At 35.0% G+C, this 26,123-nt stretch overlaps 4 protein-coding genes across 4 annotated transcripts; 3 read left to right on the top strand and 1 right to left on the bottom strand.

Moving 5' to 3' along the window:
- The first annotated feature begins 4,816 nt into the window (after positions 1-4,816).
- On the top strand, positions 4,817-8,301 carry LOC110683587 (ubiquitin-conjugating enzyme E2 variant 1D-like). Its single transcript, XM_021859989.1, has 4 exons — positions 4,817-5,034; positions 5,890-6,029; positions 6,577-6,702; positions 7,826-8,301. The coding sequence occupies exons 1-4, from the start codon at positions 5,010-5,012 to the stop codon at positions 7,964-7,966; spliced, it is 432 nt and encodes a 143-aa protein (XP_021715681.1). The 5' UTR covers positions 4,817-5,009; the 3' UTR covers positions 7,967-8,301.
- Positions 8,302-9,169: 868 nt separating this feature from the next.
- On the top strand, positions 9,170-10,510 carry LOC110683586 (probable CCR4-associated factor 1 homolog 11). The gene has a single exon (XM_021859988.1). The coding sequence runs from the start codon at positions 9,504-9,506 to the stop codon at positions 10,320-10,322; it is 819 nt and encodes a 272-aa protein (XP_021715680.1). The 5' UTR covers positions 9,170-9,503; the 3' UTR covers positions 10,323-10,510.
- A 2,670-nt stretch (positions 10,511-13,180) lies between these two features.
- Positions 13,181-13,738, bottom strand: LOC110683329 (transcription repressor OFP7-like). Its single transcript, XM_021859675.1, has one exon. The coding sequence runs from the start codon at positions 13,736-13,738 to the stop codon at positions 13,181-13,183; it is 558 nt and encodes a 185-aa protein (XP_021715367.1).
- An 11,054-nt stretch (positions 13,739-24,792) lies between these two features.
- Positions 24,793-26,003, top strand: LOC110683585. The gene is made up of 3 exons (XM_021859987.1): positions 24,793-25,149; positions 25,417-25,602; positions 25,700-26,003. Exons 1-3 carry the CDS (start codon positions 24,895-24,897, stop codon positions 25,856-25,858), a joined length of 600 nt encoding a protein of 199 aa, XP_021715679.1. The 5' UTR covers positions 24,793-24,894; the 3' UTR covers positions 25,859-26,003.
- Positions 26,004-26,123: the final 120 nt, after the last annotated feature.

Below are 26,123 nucleotides of genomic sequence, written 5' to 3'. Positions count from 1 at the left end.
ATCACACCTTTTATGCATGTTTAAAGGGAATCGGTACTTGTAATCACGCTTAATAAGATAATTAATAATCTTGTTTAGGGTTAATTTGATTATAATTCAAGTGATCGCCAATAATAGATTTATTTTTGCATTAAATTCAATCAACATAGATAAACAGGTTTAGGGTTAAACCTATTGATTGCATGTTAATCAAAAAGCGCACATGAATACGATCAGAATAAAGTAGAGACCTATTATTAGGGCAGGTTCAATCTCTTTTAGGTTGGATTTGTACCTTCATCCCCGAACCCTTATTTGGTTCAAGACCTTATGGAGTCGACGATCTCTTGGATCGTTAAGGGGTGTAACCTTCACCTGTGAACGGTTTACAAGTTCTTAAAAAAAAAACTTGTTGGCGACTCTTTTGCTCTATCTTATTCCCTTTTGGACGCCACCGTACTTTAGTGTATGATCACAGTGGGGTTCAAGCTAGGGGATTAACGCTTGAAATATTCCCTACAATAATGTTAGCCTTTCATTTTTTTTTGTCTTATTTTAAATCAATTCTACATATGATGTTACTCTTTACATTAATTCAATCTTGTTAAACAGGTTTGTTTTCGTAGATAATTTTTATTTTAATTTTTTCAGCATGATTTTATTTTTAAAGTGGATTTGTGACGTATCACTCTATGAAATTGTATAACTTGTGGGTTTTCTGTTTAATATATTCAAATCTACTCCAATTTTTAGCCAAGTTATTATCATTACTTTTGTTAATCAGATGAATTGTAGCCAATTTAGTCTTAAATATTAAAGTTCTTTTTTTTTTAAAAAAAAAGTATGAAGAAACCGAGTACCCGGTACTGGAACTGGTTCCCACCATACTGGAACTAGTTCCCACCAGTTCCGGGACCAATTCCCCAATTATTGGACCCGGTAAGAATCAGTTCCAATACCAGTTCTGATTTCTTGGACCCGGATCTAACCAGTTCCATCCTTTTATACCGGGTACCCGGTTTTTCTCACCCCTAGCGAAAAGTGTTGAGACCCTAGGGTATACATCTTAGGGTCATATAATGCCGTTTGAAACCATATATGACCATTATATAATGTCTTAAATGTCCATGGTAGGCTTAAGTTCACAAAATTGGTGCAAGTTGCAAATTGGTAAATTGATCGTTTTAAGGCCAATTGGGTGGTTCCACCCACCTAATTGGACTCCCGGAGGGTATTAGGGATCATGGTTAACATCTCGGCAATTTTTGATTCCGGGCGAAAAAAGTTAAAAATTTCCATATTTGAAAGCTATTATCCACGTTTTTTTTTGGAAATCTTATGTTACGGGTCTGGTGGCGAAAATTTTGAAACCCTAGGGGATACATCATTGGGTCATATAACGCCATTTGGAACCATATATGACCATTAATTGATGTCGTAAATGTCTGTGGTAGGCTTGAGCTCACAAAATCAGTGCATAATCTCGCCGGGTGAAAAAATGATATACGGAAGCCAAATATGAAGGCTATAAAACACAAAATCGGAACAATTTAGGATGTGTCGGGACTTGGTGTGGGAATTTCACGGAACATTACGGGATGCATCCCGAGGTTATATAATATTGTTTCGACCCATATATGACCATTATTCGATTACGTACAAGCCCCGTGAAAGCTTATAGCCAATATAGGAGTGTATGAAAATGTGTAAATTGATCGTTTTAAGGCAAATTGGATGGCTCCACCCACCCAATAGGACTCCCGGAGGGTACTAGAGACCATTATAAACATCTCGGTAATTTTAATTTTCGGGCAAAAAAAGGTCAAAAAAATTCCAAAATTGAAGGCTATTATCCACGTTTTTTTAGGAATTTTTGAGGTTACGAGGACCGGTGTTGAAAAGTATTAAGACCCTAGGTGATACATCTTAGGATCATATAATACTGTTTAGAACCATATATGACCATTATATAATGTCATAAATGTCCGTGGTAGGCTAAAGTTCACAAAATCGGTGCAAGTTGCGAATTGGTAAATTGATCGTTTTAAGGCAAATTGGATGGTTCCACCCACTCAATTGGACTCCCGGAGAATATTAGAGACCATGGTAAACATCTCGACAATTTTTATTTTTGGGCGAAAAAAGGTCAAAAAATTTCCAAAATTGAAGGCTTACCCATGCTTTTTGAGGAATTTTTGAGGTTACGAAACCTGGTGGAGAAAAGTGTTGAGACCCTAGGGGATACATATTAGGGTCATATAATGCCATTTGAAACCATATATGACCATTAAATGATGTCATAAATGTCCATGGTAGGCTTGAGTTCACAAAATCGGTGCAAGTTGCGAATTGGTAAATTGACCGTTTTATGGCAAATTGGATGGTTCCACCCACCTAATTGGACTCCCGGAGGGTATTAGGGACCATGGTAAACATCTCGGCAATTTTTATTTTCGGGCAAAAAAAGGTCAAAAAATTCCAAAATTGAAGGTTATATTATCCACGCTTTTTGAGGAATTTTGGAGGTTGCGGGGCCCGGTGGCGAAAAGTGTTGAGAATTTAGGGAATAATTTTAGGGTCATATAATGTCGTTTGGAACCATATATGACCATTAAATGATGTCATAAATGTAGGGCTGGCAAAAATTGACCCGACCCGAAAACACGACACGAACCCGACCTGAAAATAGCGGGTTAGGGTTGAGGTTTTCGACCCGAAAATTTAAATGGGTTGACACGAACCCGACCTGAAATTTAAATGGGTTAGGTTAAGGTTGAAAATCCCAACCCGAAATTGACCCATATAACCCGAAAAAAATAAAATAAAAAGCCTAAATAGATCATCATACCAGCCCAAATTCAAAATGAGCCCACCTACTAACATAAAAAACCCTAACTCCTCAATTCTTTCTCACTTTCACTCAGCCGTTCTTATTCTCCTCCATTCTCTCTCTTAAATTTTCTCTCTCTTCATTCCCTAAAATCTTCTCCAACCTTTTTTTAAACCCTTAATTTCTATTTAATCCTTGGAATTCTTTTCATCAATCTACACTTCCTTGCGTTATCTCAATCTCTCCTTCATCAATCCAAGGTTGTGTTAATCCTTCGGCGTTTTTCCACCACCATCACATCACGCTTTCTATGCTTCATCAGCCTCCTTCGGCGTTTTATGTTCTTTCTATACTTTCTACCGCTCGATCGATCTAACAACAGCAGGCTGCAAGCATCAACCTCATCGTCATCGAACAATATCTAGATGATATTTCCGCAAATCATTGAAATTGGAGAAACGTTTATGTTTTTTTAGTTTTAGATCTTATGTAATGTAATTTAATTTGGTATTTTATTATCTAATTAAGACTCTTTCTAGAAGGGCAGCTGTTATATGTTTATGATCTACACTTTTAATTTGTAGATGGTATCAATTTGATTATTTATCAATGATTTTCTTTATAAAATTAAGATGTTAATATTTAAAATTGAAATGGGAAATATTAGATCTGAAAATTAAAGTAAATTCAAAATCGAAAAAAATGATTTAAAAAAAAAAAAAAAATCAGGTCAGATTCGGGTTGACCCGAACCCGAAAAAATCAGGTTAGGGTTGAGCTTTTTGACCCGAAAAGTTAAATGGGCCAGGTTCAGGTCAGGGGTATTCAACCCGAAATTGAATTGACCCGAACACGAACCCGACCCGACCTGATCCGTTTGCCAGCCCTACATAAATGTCCATGGTAGGCTAAATCGGTGCAAGTTGCGAATTGATAAATTGACTTAAGGTAAATTGGATGGTTTCACCCACCTAATTGGACTCCCGGAGGGTATAAGGGACCATAACATCGCAGCAATTTTTGATTCTGGGCGAAAAAAGTGAAAAAATTCCAAAATTGTAGACTATTATCCACTTTTTTTGTGGAATTTTTGAGGTTACGGGCTCGGTGGCGAAAAGTTTTAAGACCCTATAGGATATATCATTGGGTCATATATTGCCGTTTGGAACCATATATGACCATTAATTGATGTCATAAATGTCCGTGTAAGGTTAGGGAATTTTTGTAAATTAGATTTATTTCTTTAATTGAAATTTATTAAAAAAAAAAAACAAAAAAAAACAAAAACAAAAAAACTAAAGGACACACCAGCCAGAAAATAACACGTGTCATTGCTGGTGTGTCTTTAAGTATGTAGTTATTGACTATAGTCATTACCTATTTTACTGTATAAAACAACAAAAAAGCTAATAGCTCTTTTAGATGAGTTTTTTAACTCTAAAAATGATTTCAAACAACTCCTAATCAGACACCATAAAGTGCTTTTTAAAATGATTAAATATCTCCTTTTTCTTTTTAAAAAAACTCCTAACACCCCCTAGTGAAATTAGAGGTATCAATTCAGATGTCCGGGATCGGGTATGATGAGGTTGTATCAAATCTGGTCTAATTTTAAACTTGAGTCATACTATTTTCGTTTTTTTAGGAAGTTTTTTTTTTAGTTGACACGTTTCCTTTTGGGGTAACTTTTTTACTTTGCATTTACAAGCTACCCCACTTGTTTTTTCACTCTCTATCACTCTCTCTCCTCTCCTTAATAGTACTAAATTAGTGTGTCCATGCGAGTGAATATTGACCAGCTCACTTTGTTAATAGACATTTGGTTGCATACAACGAGATTGGATACGGGTTTAGGGAAAATTGGTTTAGTACCATTTGCTAGTTATAAAGATAGATAGGCTTGATATGATAATTGATTAGGTTTCATTTGGGCTACATACTCTTGGGCCTACAAGGTTATGCGAAGTTTTTTTTTTTTTTTTTTTTTTTGTTTTTTTTTTGGTTTTGGAATAGAGGTTATATGAAGTTTAGTAGCCCACTTGAAGTCTTGAAAGTTTTTTCGCATGTCAATATTTGTTATAGAGTAACAGAAATTAATGGTCAAAATAATTTGAATTGGGGTTTATCCTATTACACAGGTAATAGAAGTGGGTGCGGTGACGAAACCTCCATTATTGATCATCTTGATAGGTTCCCCAAAAATGACCATCGGATCAAGCGTCGTTGGTTAGCTTCTTTATTCCTTTTGCGTTCTTTTCTCTTTGGAATTTCATCGCTTCAATTCAGCCTTTATCTGTTTAATTTTATTCAATTCACTGTATTACAGTTTGATTCATTGTTTTACTATCTTAATTCTGCAATTACTCGATCATATAACTAACCAAGTTCGCTTAGGATTTAATTGAATTCCCACTCTAGATATTTTCAACATGAATTTTGTGCTATGATGTTGCAGTTTTTTTGATCAATTATTAGAATTTTTTTTTTTTTTTTTGGACAAAATTATTAGATTTTACTAACAACGTAACAAATCATTTTTTTTCAGTCAAAGTTGCATTAATATTAGGCACAATGTTTCAAAAAAAAAAATTAGGCACAAAATTATCTATAATACTTTCCCTTTTTGGGATTTGGCTTATCTTAGAGATTGGAATGGCTGATTTCATTAGGGAAAGCTTATTTGTTACATCATCATTCATGGTTTAGTGTTACTGCCAAGTGCCAATTAATTTGGTTATTATCTCAAAAAAGTGATTCGATTTATTATTTTGTCCCTATTTAATCCTTTTGCTTGGAAATTATGCTAAGGTATTCACTCACCATTTTCTCTCTTTCATAATTGTTCATCTCTTATATTTGCATACATATATGTATAGTCTATCTTTATGAAGATTGAAATTCATGCTTGTCTTGTTCTAATTGCATGACCAATTGAATCTTCTTTCAAGAAGGTTGTGTGAGTAGTTCTCTGGTTATTGGCTACTTATACCTCCTTTCAGTTTAATATCATGTACAACTACAACTGAAATGCATTATGAAGTATGTATTCTCAGTTGTACTTTTGCTGATATGTTCATACAGTTCCCAGAAACTTCAGGTTGCTAGAAGAACTTGAACGTGGTGAAAAAGGGATTGGAGATGGGAGCGTCAGCTATGGGATGGATGAAGGTGATGACATCTACATGCGTTCTTGGACGGGTACTATAATTGGTCCTCACAATGTAAGTTTTGATTTGGTTATCACTGTTTTTTTGCTGCCTTGTTCCTAATCATGTCTTATCGCAGATGCTTCAGTTATACATTTTCGATCTCTCTGTTTTTAGGATCAGTGTTTTTTTAACTACTTGATTTTTCCTTATACTAGTGAAAGCAAATATTCCATAGGTAGTTTTGTGTGTAGAATATTTTCCTTTTAGCTCAAGTATTAGGGAGAAAGCTCTTGATGGAATTGTGTACCCTTGTCCTCTTCGATTGTTACAATAAATCCTAAATGTTTCATGTCCAAGGACCTTCAAGCTTCTTTCACTGTTACTTTGTACGCTCTCCAATTCCAACCTCCTTGTCTGCACATTTCTACTTGTTTCTACTGCCCTTGTTCGTGATTCTTCTTTTCATAAATGCCTGGGTAATGGGAGTATATTGTTGTTTGATGTAAATTATTGGTGTCTTCAATAGTGATTACTGATTAGAAACAGCAAATTAACTGTAATATATGGTTAATGTTTTTTTGTGAAATTTAGTTGAAGGTTCATACTGATTTTGTATCAGAGTGTACATGAAGGCCGAATATATCAGTTGAAGCTCTTTTGTGACAAGGATTATCCAGAGAAACCTCCAACTGTTCGCTTCCACACACGGATTAATATGACTTGCGTGAATGCAGAGACCGGATTGGCAATCTTCTTCACTTCTGCCTGACTGACTTTAGGAAATGTGCAGTTTTGTCCCTCTATCCTATTGATAGTTTGATACTCAGTTTGCTAAGGATGCCAACATAAGAAGCATGTTCATCCTTTTTGTTGGAAATAGGTAATGCAAACGGATGACTCGCGCCCGATCGGGCGGAGATGGTCAAGGAAAATTAGGGAACTCTCGCGCCCGATCGGGCGGGCTTCGCTCGACCGGGCGGTGGACAAGAGTTTTTTTACGAGAACTCTCGCGCCCGATCGGGCGGCGGACTCGAGTTTTTGACGAGCCCGATCGGGCGGCTTCGCCCGATGGCTCGCCCGGGATGGGGTTTTCAGATCGCCCGACCGGGCGCGACATTACGTCTGGAGAAACTCGATCTCGCGCCCGATCGGACGGCAGCTTGCCTGATCGGGCCCGTCTTTTTTCCTAGGTCAGTTTGTTTTACGTGTTTCCTTTTCCGGGACTCGTATAAATACGAGTCTTGCCTTTTTCATGAGATTCATTCACTTTCTAGCCGAAAGCACAAACCTACCTTTTGAGATCTGAACAGTTCTTGAGCAATTCCACTCTTTGAGTTCGGGTGCACGGATTACGGAGAGAGTTGCGTTAAACTTGGGGGGTGGGCGTCACTAGGAAACTTGTACCAGTGGTGGCGTATTTCGCTTCTAAGGCAGTGGATTTTGTTCCACGGCGCGACTGTGAGTTTGGGATCTTCAATCCAGGAAAGTTCTAATCTTTTTGTTTGTTATTGATTTCAACAGTTATTTTACCAACACTTTTATGTTGATTCGGAGATTATTGCAGCTGGTAGAATGTAGTTTTATCATATGTTTCTTATGTAGGAATTAGTTGAATGCCTGCCTGTGTTTATATGGTGTCATGTGGTGTCACCTGATTATGGATGGTCTAAATATATTTTAGCTAGCTCGTAGGTGAATTGCTTGGTCATTCTATCTTCCTAGAGAAAGAAGGTAGTTAATTATAAGTGTTAATGTGATGTGCAGGTAATCAAATAGGGGGCTGATTCATGCTGAAGTGGAGTAGTGTTATATTTAATGAGCCTTAAATTGTCATCTTTGGTCTTATGAACAACATATATGGGTGGCAGGTTGAACCGACAAAGTTTGGGATGCTGGCGAATTGGCAGAGAGAGTTTACTATGGAGGACATTCTGACTCAGCTGAGGAAAGAAATGGCTGCACCTCACAACCGAAAACTTGTTCAACCTGCAGAAGGAACTTGTTTCTAGCTGACCTTCCAAGCTGAAAATTCTTAAAAGGGCAGAAGTCTGAAGGGTCTTAATAGATTTATATAATCAGTATGTAGTTAAATTATTTATGCCGTTGATATGGAATTCTTGGAAGGAAAAAGTGCTTGCATATTCATATTGTTGAATGTTGAGTAAAGTTTTACAATGTGATTATGTAAGACATATTTATAACAATAAATTGGGACTCTGTAACATGGAAAGCCTTGTTGGCTGAACCATGGTCTATGCTATTACAACATCATATGCCCTTGGGATGTATCCCCGGTTTTTTTTTTTTTTTTTTTTACCGAGTCCCAAACCAACCTTCAAGTTGATATGATTTTGTGTATTATAGCCTTCAAATTTGGGTTCAATTACTCAATTTTGGACTTGACAATATTGTTGGCCATGTCATGCCTTTACACTCGGACCACCTGATCTCCCATGCATGTCTTGGCGTGGGCTGCAGTACTGCTCCAATAGGCTTGTGGATGGCCTTGAGTAACGACATCAACATCAGCGTGCTCTACACTTTGGCATTGTGCCATGGCCCTCCCTGAGTTTTTTCTCTTTAATACAAGTATGTCTCTTTAAGATTATCATTTAAGATTGTGTCTATAGACTTTATATTTGTAAGATGTTGGCTTCAGAGGTCCAAGGTTGAGCAAAAACGGAGGTAAAGGCAATAAGAACAGTATAAAATGTGCATTTAAAAGATTAGCACATGTTTAAATGATTAAAGTTCAATGCAATACTCTGTACAACAGATATTTGGAAAGGGAAAGTTGAAAAAAAAAAAGGAGAAGCAAATTGGTTGTGTTTAGAGGTAGATCATGTAGTAAATGACAAGACAAAGAGTAAAAGGTGAAGCGAAGCAAAGGAGTGTTGAACAAGTTGGCATGATATTGTTAATTGTAAAATCAATTGGAATTGCAGTAGAATATAAATTGGGATTATGCATATTGATACTCCATGTTCTCATCAAAGGCAGGCTGGTTCAGTATCAACTTTGGTTTGATAGTGACATTATTATTTTGATAGATTAGAAAAAGATATCCTACGAGCATTTCACAAATGAAAACGTGCAACAAAAAATTACACAGAATAGTGTAGTTAATGAACAAAATAGAATAGTCAAGTGTGGACCAATAAGAAATTGATGAAATGGTCAAAAGTGAGGCGCGTTGAATATGGACATAAAAAAACTTATTATTACACGGATTGCAATTAAACGAATAACTCTCCAAGTTGGCGACTGTGCTCCCCATTATTGAAAGCAACAAAGCAGCCTCTTCTCTTCTCTTCTCTTCACTCACTCGCTTTGTAACTTCCATTTTTGCCTTGCAACTACTTAGTCACTCACTCTAATTTATCCTGTATATATATATCTCCCACCTCCCTTATCTCTCATCAATCATTTTTCATTCTTCTCTTCTCCTTTACCTCTTCATTCATTTCATACTGGCTATAATTGTATCTCCTCAGATCTACTACACTGTTAATCATCCATCACTTGATCTAATTTACTGTCTTGAAGATGATTCTAATCAGGGAAGTCTGGGCTTCTAATTTAGATTCTGAGTTTGAATTAATCAGAAATCTAATCGATGATTACCCTTTTATTTCTATGGATACTGAATTTCCTGGGGTCATCCATCGACCTGCCCCAGTTCACACCAACAACAACAAGAAGCATCCTCATCCTCGTCCCTCCTCCCGTGATCTGTACCGGCTCCTGAAATCCAACGTCGACGATTTAAATCTGATCCAAGTGGGCCTTACCTTGTCCGATGCTTCTGGTAATCTCCCGAATCTGGGTACTCCCAATCAGTACATCTGGGAGTTCAACTTCTCAGACTTCGACATAGAGCGTGATCCACACGCGCATGATTCCATCCACTTGCTAACCCAACAAGGTATTGACTTCGAGAGGAATAAGAAGGAAGGTATTGACTCCATTAACTTTGCCCAGCTCATCATGTCTTCTGGTCTTGTTTGCAATCACTCCGTCACCTGGATTACCTTTCACAGCGCCTACGATTTTGGTTACTTGATTAAAATCTTGACGCGCCGCAACCTGCCGTCCAATTTGGACGACTTCTTAGGACTGACCAGAGTGTTTTTCGGGTACCGTGTTTATGATATTAAGCATATGATGAAGTTCTGCAAGAGCTTGTATGGTGGTTTAGATAGGGTTGCTAAGACTCTCCAAGTCAAGCGTGCTGTTGGCAAGTGCCATCAAGCTGGCTCCGATAGTTTGCTAACTTGGCTCGCATTTCAGAAGATGGTTCAACTTTATTTTCTTAATAATCTCCCCGAATATCACGCTGGTGTTATCTATGGATTAGACCTCTAGAAACATGATCAACAATACACATACAGTATTAATTATTATTCTATTCATTGATTCTTTCTTTAGTCATTAAAGTAAATGATCAACCATCTTATCAACTTATCAATCAATATTGTAAACTTGTACATTACTCTAAGTTAGCTTCAATATTTCAATATAATATTCATTTACTACATATTGTGTTAAGATCATATATAATCGTCGTTGGAGTTTCTTGTCCGATCCAATTTAAAGATTACTTGTATAATAAACCCATGTATGATGTATGGTATCATCAGTTTCATCTAGCCAAAGTTTGGATTCTTCATTGACTGATCAATAACACGGCAAGGACATAACTGAACGTAATTTTACAAAGAGGATGAAAACAACTTCATTTTACCAAGTACAAATTACATACAAAACACGTCTAAATTTCTACACAATTGAACTTTCCCGTGCATGATACACCTACTTAGTCAACTTGCATGCTATAAGAGACAATTAAACGTTCAAATTAGGCTGCTTAGCTTCTATAAGTTACTCGTCAGCTTTATTTTAAGATTGTTTCTTGGCATGCATTTGGTCCATCAGGTAGCTTTCTTGGACAAGTACTGCTTATAACAAGTGTTCTGCTGGTTTCATGATCACTTCCTTCAATAGGAAGATTGAGACGACAAAGAATACAATTACATCTACTGCACTAAGGCGATCAACAACAGAAGTTGCAACTTCAAATGAGAAGTAATAAACATGCCAATTGCCAACTCTGAACTACCGCAGCAGAGAACTTCTGACAGGGCTTCCTGTTTAAGAATGTAAGTTGGGTTCTACTTTAAATTGCTTGATTTCTACAAGGCAAGCAATGATCAGCTTATGGCACTAGGGTCCATTACTAAAAAATATTGGATATGCACAAGGAATTTTAAGTATTTATTTAACAATTACACTTGTATTTATTTAATTCATCTTGGGTATTATATGGATAGGCTGGGGAAAAATGAATTAAATGTCACGTGACCGGCACATGACTTTGTCAATGCCGGAAAAATTAAGTCAACTCTCACTTTCCAACCAAGGGTAGTATCTTACAACATTTAGCCTTTTATAAGGTAGTATTTTACAACATTTTTTTTATAAGGTAGTTTCTCGCAAAAAAATGCTTTATAAGGTAGTTTCTCACAAAATGTCATGCTATATAGTTAAATTAGTATAAGCCATATAAGTTAGGATTGGATACTTCTTCTGCTCAAACGCTTTAATCCCATAAGTGCGGTCGGTTACATGAACCAACATGAGGACTTCTCCTAATATTACTCTCAATCATTGTGGCTCATTTCAAACGATGTGACAAAGTTTTGCACTGGCTGTCACTAGCCTACTGTGACGCTCATCCTTTATCCAAGTTTTAGGATTGAATAGAGTGGAGGTAATTCTGAAGAGTTAAGTTTAGTTTTGTTTTCAGCCACCAAATGATCGAGTTGGGCCACCGTACCAATTATTATCATTGTGAATCATAATTTAGAAGAAAGCTTAGAAAGCACTACTTTTTCCCTCAAGAGGTCATTGATTAGGTTTGTAGCACGATGGCCGGTATCCATCAGTTGACCATCAACTATCCAACCTCTTCAATTTGACTACTGCTATATGATACTTCATATGTGATTATTTTAATGTGTTTTGAGTCTAAATTATGATTAGAGGAAGGTGGAAGTAAATAGATACATAGAACTCCAATCCATCCATATTATTCTTTTTCTTTTCCTAATACGAACACATTTAATAGCTAACTAACAAGTACGTTGGCCAATTAAGTATTTTTGTAGGTCAAATAAAACAACTTATGTAGTAGTAATCTATTATTAATGTTTAATTTGGTATGTTGTCTTCGATCTTTTGAAAAATTATTAATTGTTTCAACTTGTGAGGTCAAATCATGATGCAAATATACCAACCCCTCATTAACAAGGCAAAAAAAAAAAATCTTAGATTAAGTAGACTTGGCCTACAATAACTTCTTGTATACATGGCCGTATATAACAACTTTTAATAATTCACGGTTTACAAGAAGTTATACTTCCTCCACTTCTTTAGTCACATTTGTCAATGCACAATTTTAACCATTCATATATTTGATTATCGATAAGCAAAAATTATGAAAAGTTGATATTTTAAAAATATTTATCGTGATGAATCTAACAAGATTTCATATAACCACATTTTTCATTACGTATAAAGTACAAAATACGGTCAAAGAGGAGTGTGTAAATAGTGCTATAGTCAAAATGTGTCAACTAAAAAAAACGGAGGTAGTATATATTAATTCCACCTTACTTATGTGTCAAAAAAAAAAAAAAGTCCACCTTACTTAAGATTTATCATAACTTGTTTATATAGAAAGCTTTTATGCTGCCTTATTACCTTATATGGGGCGGAATTACTTTTGTCAACGTCGTCATGACAATCAAATACGTAGTATAAATTTTATCTGTTGCTTTACAAAAATACTATGCAGGGCCTACTGAAGGCCATGTTAGGAGTAGAACAGTTGCGTGCAAGAAGAACACAGCATGGATCAAAGTAGCACTTTAAATGCAAGGTTCAAATTTAAAACAAAAGACACAAAAAGATTAAAAACTAATTAAAAAAAAAAAAAAAAATGAAAGAAGTTATGTATGGAATAAGCTTTTATTCACATGATCGTTGTAAATCAATATGTTAACAAGCTAAAATATTTTAGCTTATATCAACGGGCCGGTGATGACCGTGGTATAAGGATAGGATGTATATACCAGTATATGTAATTCAAGGTGTGGGATATGACATACTAGTATGTATAGTACTCCATGCAATATATATGCATTTATGACATTGGAGGATTTTTAATTTGAGGAAGAAACGATGGCATACTGGGAAACCTGGAAGAAGGCGCAAAGGATGAGATGGTGATGAGCAGGAGAATTAAGGCTTAGGAAACAATGGAGAAGTTGAAGGAGTTCTTCTGCAGAAAATATCTGATTCTCTGTTATCATTTCCAACATTGACTGTTGGAAATCATCGTAAGGATTCTCAGACTCCATCACCACTGCAGTAGTGCTAATACTATCAGTAGTTTGCCTTTTTTGATCCTCCATATTCCATCTCCTTGAAGCGGATGGTGATGCTGCTGAGGCAGAGGTTGTCGTAGTAATCATTTTCTTATCTATATTCTCATTATTGCAACTGTGCCAATTAGATGAGAGGATGGAAGAGGTGGAAGGGGATATGGAGATGTAAGTCTCTTCATCATTGGAAGAGGAAACAATGGATGATCTAGGCTTGATTTTGGGTATTATGGGTTTGGGCTCGTAGACATAAGTAGCATTGGAGTTAGTGGTAGAGGCGCAGCCACAGCCTAAGCCTAGGTTCTTGAAGAGTTTCTTCCGCTTGAATGGGGACATGATGGATCGATCTCGTAGATCCGGAGATGAAAGCTTATAAAGGGGATGGAGCGGTAGGAGATGGGAAATGTTGTTGAGTTAGTTGCTGAGTGCGTTGTAAAGGGTGAAGAGTGAAATAGAATATGAGAGTAAGAAATAGGAGTGAATTGGAAGACATATACTATGATGACGAACATGAGGTACATTTGACTCCTTTTTAACTTTACATGTAATATAAGGCATCTGTTATTAGTTATTACTCTCTACTATTATTAGATTTACATTTATTTTAGCCTAGAACAAGTAGCAACTAAATTAAGCTACAGTGTACTGTATGTACTATATAGTATGTTGGTATATGTTAGCTTGTTCAAGGGTTTCTGTCTTACTTCATTCTCATGTGAACTTCTATCAAAAAGGTTTGTCCCCTTTAATTTGATAATTACACCTCAAAGAGATGGACTTAAAACTCATTTATCTAGCCATCATTATTCTTTCATATTCGACCTTTGCTCAGCTCGAGCTTGAACAAGCCTTCAATTGTCATCAAAAAGCAATTCATGTTTCTTTTAAGTATTAGTGCATCCACTTAATTTAATAAGCTTCCATTCTTTCTATAGAAGAAAAAGTAATGTTGGAAAGATAGCAATATTTTGTGGTTTAAATAATTATATTAAACTAATAGACATTTTTCGAACTTACAGCGAGCTTTGACCTAGTTACAATTTATCGTGAACAAACTTATCAATGAATTCAAACAAGTTAATCAAGGGTATTATTAAGTTTAAACGAGTTATTCACGAGTATTATTGAGTCGAACATGATATTGCATGCTCGAGCTTTAATTTGTTCATTTATATTCAAGAATATTATAGTTCGTGCATAAATATATCCCTCATTTACACCACTATGCTATGTACAATACATATTAAAATTCAGTATTTAGAAATTAACCTATTAACCTAATATAATGCAGAGTAAATTATTGTCCATCTAGTGATATATAATAAAATTCACCTATTATAATAATAACTTATAACTCCTATAAAATCGAGCTACCCAAAAACCATATACAAAGTTGCCGAAAAGGGTGCGTTCAAAAGTTTTAATCTTGATGTGTTTTTTTTGGAACATAAAAGTTTTGATCTAATTAGATTATGCCCATATAATTAAAATTAATACAGATCAGAATTTAAATTAATTTACATAGAAATTGTAAATATACTTAATTCAAGATATAATAAACAACAAATAAATCAAAATAATGATCAAATTGTTAGCAATTGACGAAGACAAAGAAACACTTGATTATTTATTAGATAAATTTCTATACATAAGTTTTAGAATCAAATTAAATTCAAATTGAATGGGAGACTAGCTAGGTTAAATTTGAATACTAACATACATCTAGTTGTTAGCAATTAACCTACTCTAAACAGTAACGACAGTGGTAGCGTAATTAAAGAAGATAGAGGACTACTTATCCTCGGCAGCACCGAAACACATAACTATCATTCTCTTGAAAAATTTGTTAACAAAATTCATCTTCTTTGAATTGGAAGGTGATTTGGAGTGAGATGTCAAAATACGATCTTGGTTAACGATCAAGTTTGTTTCAAAGTCGGGCGAAGGACGTGCCAAAAGCTTCTTCCACCATGGAGTTCTTTTAGTCGAGCGGGGTAGAATGTCTCTGAATGAGGTGTAAGTATATATCTGCGGCCTTCTTCCTCCACCTCGATTATTAAATCTACTACTTTTTCTTCTCAATCTATGAACCTTCGCAGTCGAAGAATCATATACATCTGCACTTAAAGAATCATATACATCTTGTTTGTAATCAACGAGATGCATTACTCTACTTCTCCTACCCATCTTTATCGGCATACAATATTATCGATCGGTTTTGATGGGAAAGGGAGTGAACTAACCTCAGTGAAAAAATTCACATTGACAAGAGTTTTATAGAGAAAAGAGGAAAAAGATAAACAACCAATATTAAAAAAAATATAGGTGTAAGAGGTAAAATAGGAAACAGATATATAACTAAAACTATATACTAGAAAATTCCTTCAAAATTTATCAAAATTATAACAATTTTTTTTGGTTACGTTCAATGTACTATACTTTTTTAACCTAAATTCTAGTATGTTTATAGGAATAAATTTTGTACGGTAATTTTTATTATAAACAAAACAACATGAACAATAATTATCTCAAGTTACCTTGTAATTATTTTAGGTTAGTTTCACGTTCGATAGACTATACTAGAGCTGTCAAAAGTTGACTCGACCCGAAATATCAACTCAAACCCTTTTATTAACCGATCCATCTGAACCCGAAAAAAATGGTGATCCAAACCCAACATGACCCAACCTGAAACCAACCCTAGACCCGAGTTGACCCGAGTATGTGAGACCCGAACCCGAACATGAACTGACCCGGAGATGACCCGACCCGAATGTAACCCGTAAATTATTGACCTGAACTGAACCCGAGTTGGACCGAAATTGACCCAAACCCGTTTTAACACGTCAAAACCCAAATTTAACCCGACTTGTTACTAACCTAACATGAATTCAACCCGACCCATTCCTAACCCGACCCGAATTTAAACCAACCTTTTACAAACCCGACCCGAAATCAACCCGACTTGTTATTGACCTGATGTAACACCCCAATAATTCTCTCTTTAAACCTGTGAAGACCCTGAACAATATTCAAGAGAATTACTAGCGTGCTACCGCCACGTGTTCAAACGTTAAGGCTTTATCAGAAAATAGCAGCGGAAAAACTAAATCAGTTATAAATAAGTTTTAAAACCAACGAATGAAACCAAATTAAGCCATACAACTTGGAACCATTAAGGCCCTTATTCAAAACCCAATAAAAAGTAGTAAGTGATTAAATTCAGCGTTCAAATAAATTCAAACCCAAAATAAATAGTGTTGAATAAAATCGAATTGAAATAAATCAAACTTGCAAAAGAAATAAAATGCAAACAACCAACTCTCTACTTAAGATCCCACAACCCTGATGAATGCTGCATGTGTAAGAACCTAGCTGTGGTAATTCTGCTCCCCAATATTACAAGTGTAAAAATTGGATCGTCACAGGGTCATTGAAAGGCGAAGGCCATGACCAAAGAAAGACACACAAAACACGCAATCTTCAAAGCTGAGTACATACAAGCTGCAAAATAAATTAAGAAATCCATAACATGCTACTAATAATCAATCATCATGCATCATTAAATTATAGACTCAACACACGACTCAACTACTTATATTACTAAGACTCCATTAGTTAATAATAGGTAAATCATTATTTTTATTCATTGGATACGCAATAGACAAGGTTGTCCAACCCATGCTCCATTTGGAACATCAATAAAAGAAAAACCTCATGCCTCCTTTCGGAAACATCAATAAACATCCAACGACCACGGGCGCGACTCCGTGACCGTAGTTAGTATGAGATCTCACCTAACTCCTAGTTTTTAAAAAAAATATATTTGAAATAAGAGACTTGTAGATCAGACAGCCTCGAGAAAAGTACACGGCTAATACCCCATGTACCCCAACCCCTGTCATTACTCCAGAAGTGCACCAATCCAGAGTTTTATTGCTCATCCATCTTGCACTTTACGTGATTTACAATTTTAGACTTGGTGATGACTCATATGCATAACAGTACAATCAATCCAATATCAATTCAATCAAGTAAAACAACTTTTCATTTCAATTCTGATTTATTAGTGGCAAGCAACATTTATTATTTATTCCTTTACTACCTCGGTGTATAAACACCTTGAGTGCATAAGGCACCCCAAAACCTTAACCTCGTCTTAGAAGACTTAAATTCTTTCTTTACTCAACCTGCTTGCATAATCATGAATGAGTAATAAATTAATCATTACACCAATCATATACCTTTGCCTCTAAGCGCACCTTGCATAATTAGAGCACAAATAATACTTGCAATATAAAATAGTGCACGTCATACGAAATACACAATGTATAACCAAACAATTTAACTCAGTCATCCCTATACATGATACTAAGTTCACGATCCGTCGTCCTTAAACATTCACCTAAAAGAAAGGTTTCTTAACTTGTACGTACCTTGAGCAAACGAATTGGTATGCCACTTTACTAACTAGAAATCACCTTCAATAAACTCCTCGCCTAAGCCAAATAATAACATCTCAATCAATACCCAATCAATCAAATTTATAGCAATACTAACTTACTTTAAAACCTTCAAAATCCAAATCAAACAACACTTTAAAACCTTCCCTTTAGTTAAAATTAAAGGCTTATATATAGTTCTTTAAATTTTCTTCATAAAAACCTTAAAATACACTCTTATACATGAAATTACAACAAGTTCAAAGTCTAATAAAAATCTGAAAATTACATAAAAACCCCTAAAAATCTCCCTTTTTAATGGGTGATTAAACCCTCTTTATAAAACATTAAAATTAGTACTTAGAAACTATTTTCAACACTTAAAAATTCAATAAAAACATATATTTATGCTTAATTAACTTTAAACATAATTAATTTTATTAATCAAACTCAAGGTTAATATTTTAAGTATAAAAAACTTCGATAAAATCAAAAACTGCCCGAAAATCATATTTAGAGGCTGAATTTTATTAACCCTCTTTCTTAAAACGTTGTTTCCACATGAAAAACACTACTTTTTCATCAAAATCGGATGAGTTCAGAATCTGATCGGGATTAAAACGGGATTAATATTAACGAACGAAAATCTAAAAATTAAAACACGAATCTACGTGTTCAAAATAATCTGGAATTAAGTTAAACTAATCAGTAGTTATAATCACCAAAATTTCAAAACATCATTACTATAAAAGCCCTAAATCAATTGTTCATAAAAACCCTAAAATCATGATTTTCAATAAATTGAAACCCTAGGTTTATAATTCATAAAATATGAAATTTATAACATAAATATAATCTGAAATTTATAATCTTTATACCATTAAAATATAATTTGATACTAAGAATATAATCTTTGTACTAAAATCAAAACCCAAAACAATTAAATTAACATTAAGCAAAATAATGAAACAAAGGAGGATGAAAATAAGACTAACCTTTTTGTGTGGGAAATTTTTGGAGATTCATGTGGTATTTATAGGAGAAAATTATTGTAGGGTAAAAAGAAAGATTGGGCCTCATAAAAATAATGGGTCGATTAAGTAAACAACTGGGTTAGGCTTGTGTGATTGGACATAAATTGTAGAATAAAGGTGCATAAAATAATTTGTTCAAATAATTTTCGACCCAAATTAATAATTTGAAACTTTTGAAATTAAATTATGAAAAATAACAAATAAATATTATAAATTTTCATTTATAAAATATTTAAAAATACGGGGGATTACACCTGACCCAAATTCAACCCGACTTGTTATTGACCCAACCCGAATTTTACCAAACCTATTACTATTCCGACCAAAAAATTAAACCCGATTTGTTACTAACCTGACTCGAAATCAACACGACTTGTTATTGATCCGACCTAAATTCAACCCAAATTATTTCTAACCCGATTTCAAATCACCTTAAATGCAATTTAGACCACCTTATTATTGTTGATCAAAGCATTTTGTCTAGGAAAACCAAGTCGGTCCATGCTAGCAAAAGAAAGGAGCATCATCCTTAAATTTAAGAGTTAAATATATATATATTTGTTGTATGGTCAAAGGAGATAAATATCTTCCTAAATTATAAATTATAGTTCCCTAATATATTTTCATATATATTATAGTCAAAGGAAATAATTAGCTTGATAAAAATGATAATTAACTATTTATAATTAGTTGATCTCGAATATGACCTGACTTGAAAATGACCCGGCCTGATTGTAAGCTTCAAATTATTAACTTGAACATAACCCGAATTAACTTTGAGAATGACCTGACTTGAAAACGACCCAACCTGATTATAACCCGCAAATTATTGACTTAAACCGAACTTGACTAGAACCCAAGAATGACGACCCAACTTGAAAATGACCCGACCTGATTATAACCCGCAAATTATTGACTTGAACTGAACTCGACTCAAATCCGAGAATGACCCAACCTGATTTTATCCCGCAATTATTAACTTGAACCGAACCCGACTCGAATCCGAGAATTACCCTAACCTGTGAAAACCCGAACTAAACCCGACCTATTGTTCACCCGACCCGAATGTAACCCGACCTGTTATAAACCTGACCTAAACCAGATAAGAAATATGAACCAACGTGACCCGACTCAAGCATGACCCAACCCCGACCTGCAAAGATTATGGAATTAATCCGAATTGACCAGATCTGAGTTGAACCGACCCACTCTTAAGGACCCCAAACCCGACCCGTTTACCCAAATTGACAACTCTACCCAAAACCTCCAAAATTTCTCAAAAAGCGTTGATATTAGCCTTTAATTTTGGATTTTTTTTACTTTTTTCACCCGCAAATAAAAGATTTCCGAAATGTTTACCATGGTCCCTAATACCCTCCGGAAATCCAATTGGATTGGTGGAATCATCCGATTTGCCTTTAAATGACCAATTTACCGGTTTACAACTTACACCAATTTCAGTAATTCAAGCCTACCACGAAAATTTATGACAACAAATAATAATGATCATATATGGTTCCAAATGACATTATATGATCCTGAGATGTATTCCCTAGAATTTCAAGACTTTTCGACACTGGGCCCCCGAAAACTCCAAAAATTCTCAAAAAACGTGTATATAAGCCTTCAATTTTTAAATTTTTCGACTTTTTTTCGCACGGAAATAAAAATTGCCGAAATGTTTATCATGGCCTCTAATACCCACCGGGAGTCCAATTGGGTGGGTGGAACCAACCAATTTGCCTTTAATAAACGACCAATGTACCGATTTACAATTTGCGCCGATTTCATTAACTCAAGCCTACAACAAATATTTATGACAACATATAATGATCAAGTATGGTTCCGAATGACATTATATCACTCCGAGATGTATCCCCTAAAATCTAAAGGCTTTTCGACACCAAGCCACGAAACCTCCAAAATTTCTCAAAAAGCGTGGATATTAACCTTCAATTTTTGGAATTTTTTTTACTTTTCTTCGCCCGGAAATAAAATTTCCAAAATTTTTACCATGGTCCCTAATATCCTCTAGAAGTCCAATTGGGTGGGTTGAACCATCTAATTTGCCTTTAAACGACTAATTTACCGGTTTACAACTTGCGCTGATTAGATTAACTCAAGCTTACTACGAAAATTTATGACAACATATAATGATCAAAAAATATGGTTTCAAACGACATTATATGACCCCGAGATGTATCCCCTTAGATCTCAAAACTTTTCGACACCGAGCCTCGAAAATCCCAAATTTCTCAAACAGTGTGGATTTTAATTTTGGAATTTTTTGACTTTTTTTCACCCGGAAATAAAAATTGCGGAAATGTTTACCATGGTCCCTAATACCCTCCGAGAGTCCAATTGGGTGGGTGGAACCAACCAATTTGCCTACCAATTTAATTACTGCTTTACAACTTGCACGGATTTCATTAAATCAAGCCTACTACAACATTTATGATAACATATAATGATCATATATGGTTCCAAACGGCATCATATGGCCCCGAGTTGTATCCCCTAAAATATTATTACTTTTCTACACCGGGCCCCGATACCTCTAAAATTTCTCAAAAAACGTGGATATTATCCTTCCATTTTTAAATTTTTAATTTTTTTTTCTCCCGGATATAAAAATTGCCGAAATGTCACCATGGTCACTAATACCCTTCGAAAGTCCAATTGGGTGGGTGTAACCATCCAATTTGCCTATAAACAGCCTATTTACCGGTTATAACTTGCACCGATTTCATTAACTCAAGTCTACAATGAACATTAATGACAAAAAATAATGATCATATATGGTTCCAAACGGCGTTAAATGACCCCGAAATGTATCCCCTAGAATTTCAAGACTTTTCGACAACGGGCTTCGAATCCTCTAAAATTTCTCACAAAGCGTGGGTAGAACCTTCAAATTTTCCTTTAAACGACCAATTTACTGGTTTACAACTTGCACCGATTTCATTAACTCAAGTCTATTACGAACATTTATGACAACAAATAATGATCATATATGGTTCAAACAACATTATATGACTCTGAGATGTACCCCCTAAAATTTCAAGACCTTTCGACACCGGGCCCTGAGACCTCCAAAATTTCTCAAAAAGCATGGATATTAGTCTTCAATTTTGGAATTTTTTTTTATTTTTTTCCGCTCGGAAATAAAAATTGCTGAAATATTTACCGTGATCCCTTATACCTTCTGGGGGTCCAACTGGGTTGGTGGAACCATCCAATTTGCCTTTAAACGACCAATTTAATTACCAGTTTATAATAACTTGCGCATATTTCATTAACTCAAGCCTACTACAACATTTATGACAACCTATAATGATCATATATGATTCCAAACGACAATATATGACCCCGAGATGTATCCCCTAAAATATTAATACTTTTCTACACCGGGCCCCAAAACCTCTATAATTTCTCAAAAAGCGTGGATATTAGCCTACAATTTAAATTTTTTTTTTCTTCCAGATATAAAATTTGCCGAAATGTTTACCATGGTCCCTACTACCCTTCCGGAGTCAAATTGGATGGGTGGAACCATCCAATTTGCCTTTAAACGACCAATTTACCGTTTTACAACTTGCACCGATTATAGACTATAGTTCCCTATTATATTTCCATACATATTATAGTCAAAGGAATTAATTAGCTTGATAAAAATGATAATTATCTATTTTATAGTTAGTTGAACCCGAATATGACCTGATTTAGAAATGACCCGACCTGATTGTAATCTGCAAATTATTGACTTGAACATAACCAACTTGGAATGACCCAACCTGATTATAACCTGCAAATTATTTACTTGAACCAAACCCGACTTGAACCCGAGAATGACCAGACTTGAAAATTACCCGGCCTGATTATAATTTGCAAATTATTGACTTGAACTGAACCCGAATCAAATTAAACCTGAGAATGACCCGACCTGTTTCTAACCCGCAAATTATTGATTTGAATCGAACCCGATAATTACCCTAACCCGTTTTAACCCGTGAAAACCCGAATTAAACCCGATCTATTGTTCACCCGATCCGAATGTAACCCGACCTGTTATTAACCCGACCCAAACCCGATAAGAAGTATGACTCGACGTGACCCGACTCAAGCATGACCTAACCCAAACCCGACCCGCATAGGTTATGAAATTAATCTGAATTGACCCGACCCGAGTTGACCCGACTCACTTTTACCCGACTCGTTTAACTGAATTGACAGCTCTAGACTATACGAAGTAGTTTTTGTAATTTCTTGTTCTTGAATCTAAACCCAAGTTATTATTATTATTATTATTATTTTCCAACTTTGACTATATATTATTGTTATTTTATGAAATAAATTATTTGAAAAGGAACGTAATATAATACTACCTCCGTTTTATAATGTTAGTTTTGCTAAGACCTGATAAATGGGTCATTCGGGTCGGGTCACTTTCGGGTAGGGTATGGGTCGGGTCAATTATCGGGTCGGGACAATTTCGGGTTGGGTATGCTCCAATCGGGTCAAGTGTGTTCGGGTCATACTCGAGTCAGCTCAAAATCTAGTCGGGTCATGTTCGGATTGTTTCATTTATGAATCAAGCTCAAATCAATAATTTTATACTGAGTATTTATTTTGTATTGTTATTGTTATAATGAAAACTATCAATTCAGTTTATGAGCTTATGAACAATTTGATTTATTTTGGTACAAGACATTTTAAGTTCAATTATAAGGTAATTTTAGTTCGGAAAATTTTTAAATTACCACCCAAAAATGTAACCATTTTCGAAGTAACCACCTGTTTACTTTTTTATTTTAAATTATCACCCCTTAAATTAAATAAATGCTCAGATTACCACCCATTTCAAAAATCCGATGGATTTTCCGTCTGTGGGCCCGACCTAACGCTTATTTTGACCCTTTTGACTGATTTTCCCCCCAATTTTTCTCTATAAAAATGCTCTCCTAACTTTAATTCACATTTTTCTCTTTGAAATTTGGTAGAATTTGATGAAGGAAATGTGAATTAAAGTTTAGAGAGTATTTTTAAAGAGAAAAATCAGGGAAATAATCAGTCAAAAGGACCAAGATAAGTGTTAGGTAGGGCTTACAGACGGAAAACCCACCGGATTTTTGAAATGGGTGGTAATCTGTGCATTTATTTAATTTAAGGGGTGGTGATTTAAAATAAAAAATTAAACGGGTGGTTAGTTTGAAAATGGTTACATTTTTTGGTGGTAATTTAAAAATTAACCTTTTGCTTCGGGACATTTTGTGGATCGGGTCTGTTCGGGTCTTGGGTTTGTTCGGGACAAATACTTCGGGTCAATTTCGGGTGTCCGGTTATGTTCGGGTCAACTCTATTTTCGGGTCGGGTATGGGTCAGGTCGGGTCAATTTCGAGTCATTCGGATCTAGCTTCGTTTATGCATAACGGTGCAAATAATTGATCACAAATTTTTTCTTTTTAAATTTCACACTAGTAAAAATTTGAAAAAAAAATTACATATTAATAAAGTACTCATCAATCCAAATAAAACTAAACCTTTACATACCTATGTTTGTTCTTCTATATAATGAGAACTTTAGAAAATTCCCTCTAATTTTTAATAGTCAAAAGACATTAAATTAGACTAAGGACTTGGACCAGTTTTAATTTACTGAACTGAGCTGAATTGAACATATTGGAGCTGAACTGAATTGAGTAGAACTGAATAGAGCTGAAATGCATTATTTATGAGAGAGAGAAAAATTAAGAGTTAAATTGAACTGAAGTGAAATTATGCTGAAGAGAACAAACCCTAACATTAAAATACGAAGGGAGTAGTCCAAATCTACAAATAAAAACTTTATACGACGCAAAAGAATGAAACGTGGTATTCAGAAAACCATATGGGCCGTGAAAAAGTTGGAGATCCGGGCCGCACAAAGAGCGTTTGTTTCCATCAAACAAAAGAAAAGAGGAGTTTTAATTGAATGTGAATGTATGGACACCAAGTAACGCATTAGTATTCATCAAAAATGAACACAGCTTCTTCTTCTTCTTCCTCCTCTATCCTTTCTCTCTCTTCTTCTTCCTCTTTCTTCATTAACAGAATACCCTCTACAAACAGAGCATCCTGCGTTTCTTCACCTCAAAAATGTTCATCGTATCATCATAAGTTTCAAGTAAGAGCTGTTAGAGATAAAACTAAGGATATCCCAACTTCACCTCCTTCTTCTTCGTCAGCAGATGATGTTACTAAGAAATATGGACTTGAAGCTGGTCTCTGGAAGGTATTTTCTATTATTTGTTTTTTGATTTCTGATTTTGTCAATTACTCGTACTACTACACTCATCTTCCTACTCTTATTTGTCTCACTCACTCAATTTCATTGATTCGCCTATTATTGTTTTATGGGTTTTTGCTCGATTTCATTCTGGTTTTAAGTATAATAGTTTGATTAATTAGAACAGTCTTAATTGGTGGGTTGTTTAGATTATATAAGTGGATAATCTGAGTTCTTTATTTTTATTTTTATTTTTTGTATAAAAAAAAAAAGATATTCATTTCAAAGGAAGATGAAGAAGGGAAGAGACAGAAATCAAAAGGAGAAGAAGCGAAGGAGTTGCTGGCAAAATATGGAGGAGCATACTTGGCCACTTCAATCACATTGTCTCTGATTTCCTTTACATTATGTTATGCTCTTATTAATGCTGGTGTTGATGTCTCAGCCTTGCTTCAGAAGGTATCCTCAAATTTATTCCGATGTAATTTAGTGATTTGTTTTTTAGGAAAGAAATTCATTCTGAATTCTAATCTATATTTTCTCTGAAAAAAAAAAGGTGGGAATTGCATCAAATGAAACAGGAGAGAAAATAGGGACATTTGCCCTGGCATATGCAGCTCACAAGGCCGCATCACCGATAAGGTTTCCGCCTACGGTTGCTCTTACTCCCATTGTTGCCTCCTGGATTGGCAAGAAAGTTGACAAAGATAATTGAGCTTTCCTCATCTCTTTGTACATCTTTCAAACATCCTATTTTCTTCATTATTGTGTAATTATATAGAGTATGTTACTTGATATATATGTATGGATATGGAAATTTCTAGCAGAGTAAACTCTTTTGACACAGTTGCAACTTTACAATTCACATAAATGAATCCCATTTTCTATCAAATATAACATCACTGGATGAAACATCAGCTGATGAACATACGTATTAATTTACACATGATAACAGACACAAACTCCATAATCAGATAAAC

This window comes from Chenopodium quinoa, unplaced genomic scaffold (assembly GCF_001683475.1).
Source record: "Chenopodium quinoa cultivar QQ74 unplaced genomic scaffold, ASM168347v1, whole genome shotgun sequence".
NCBI lineage: Eukaryota > Viridiplantae > Streptophyta > Magnoliopsida > Caryophyllales > Amaranthaceae > Chenopodium > Chenopodium quinoa.
This window is presented reverse-complemented; position numbering and strand designations above follow the sequence as displayed.

What these genes read in the sequence shown, in the direction of transcription:
- LOC110683587 (XM_021859989.1), top strand. Translation starts at nt 5,010, where the DNA reads ATGACCATCGGATCAAGCGTCGTTG. An exon ending in CATCGGATCAAGCGTCGTTG is followed by an intron (nt 5,035 to 5,889) that starts GTTAGCTTCTTT and finishes ATGTTCATACAG; the next exon opens with TTCCCAGAAACTTCAGGTTG. An exon ending in CTATAATTGGTCCTCACAAT is followed by an intron (nt 6,030 to 6,576) that starts GTAAGTTTTGAT and finishes ATTTTGTATCAG; the next exon opens with AGTGTACATGAAGGCCGAAT.
- LOC110683586 (XM_021859988.1), top strand. Translation starts at nt 9,504, where the DNA reads ATGATTCTAATCAGGGAAGTCTGGGCTTCTAATTTAGATTCTGAGTTT.
- LOC110683329 (XM_021859675.1), bottom strand. Translation starts at nt 13,738, where the DNA reads ATGTCCCCATTCAAGCGGAAGAAACTCTTCAAGAACCTAGGCTTAGGC.
- LOC110683585 (XM_021859987.1), top strand. Translation starts at nt 24,895, where the DNA reads ATGAACACAGCTTCTTCTTCTTCTTCCTCCTCTATCCTTTCTCTCTCT. An exon ending in TTGAAGCTGGTCTCTGGAAG is followed by an intron (nt 25,150 to 25,416) that starts GTATTTTCTATT and finishes AAAAAAAAAAAG; the next exon opens with ATATTCATTTCAAAGGAAGA. An exon ending in TCTCAGCCTTGCTTCAGAAG is followed by an intron (nt 25,603 to 25,699) that starts GTATCCTCAAAT and finishes GAAAAAAAAAAG; the next exon opens with GTGGGAATTGCATCAAATGA.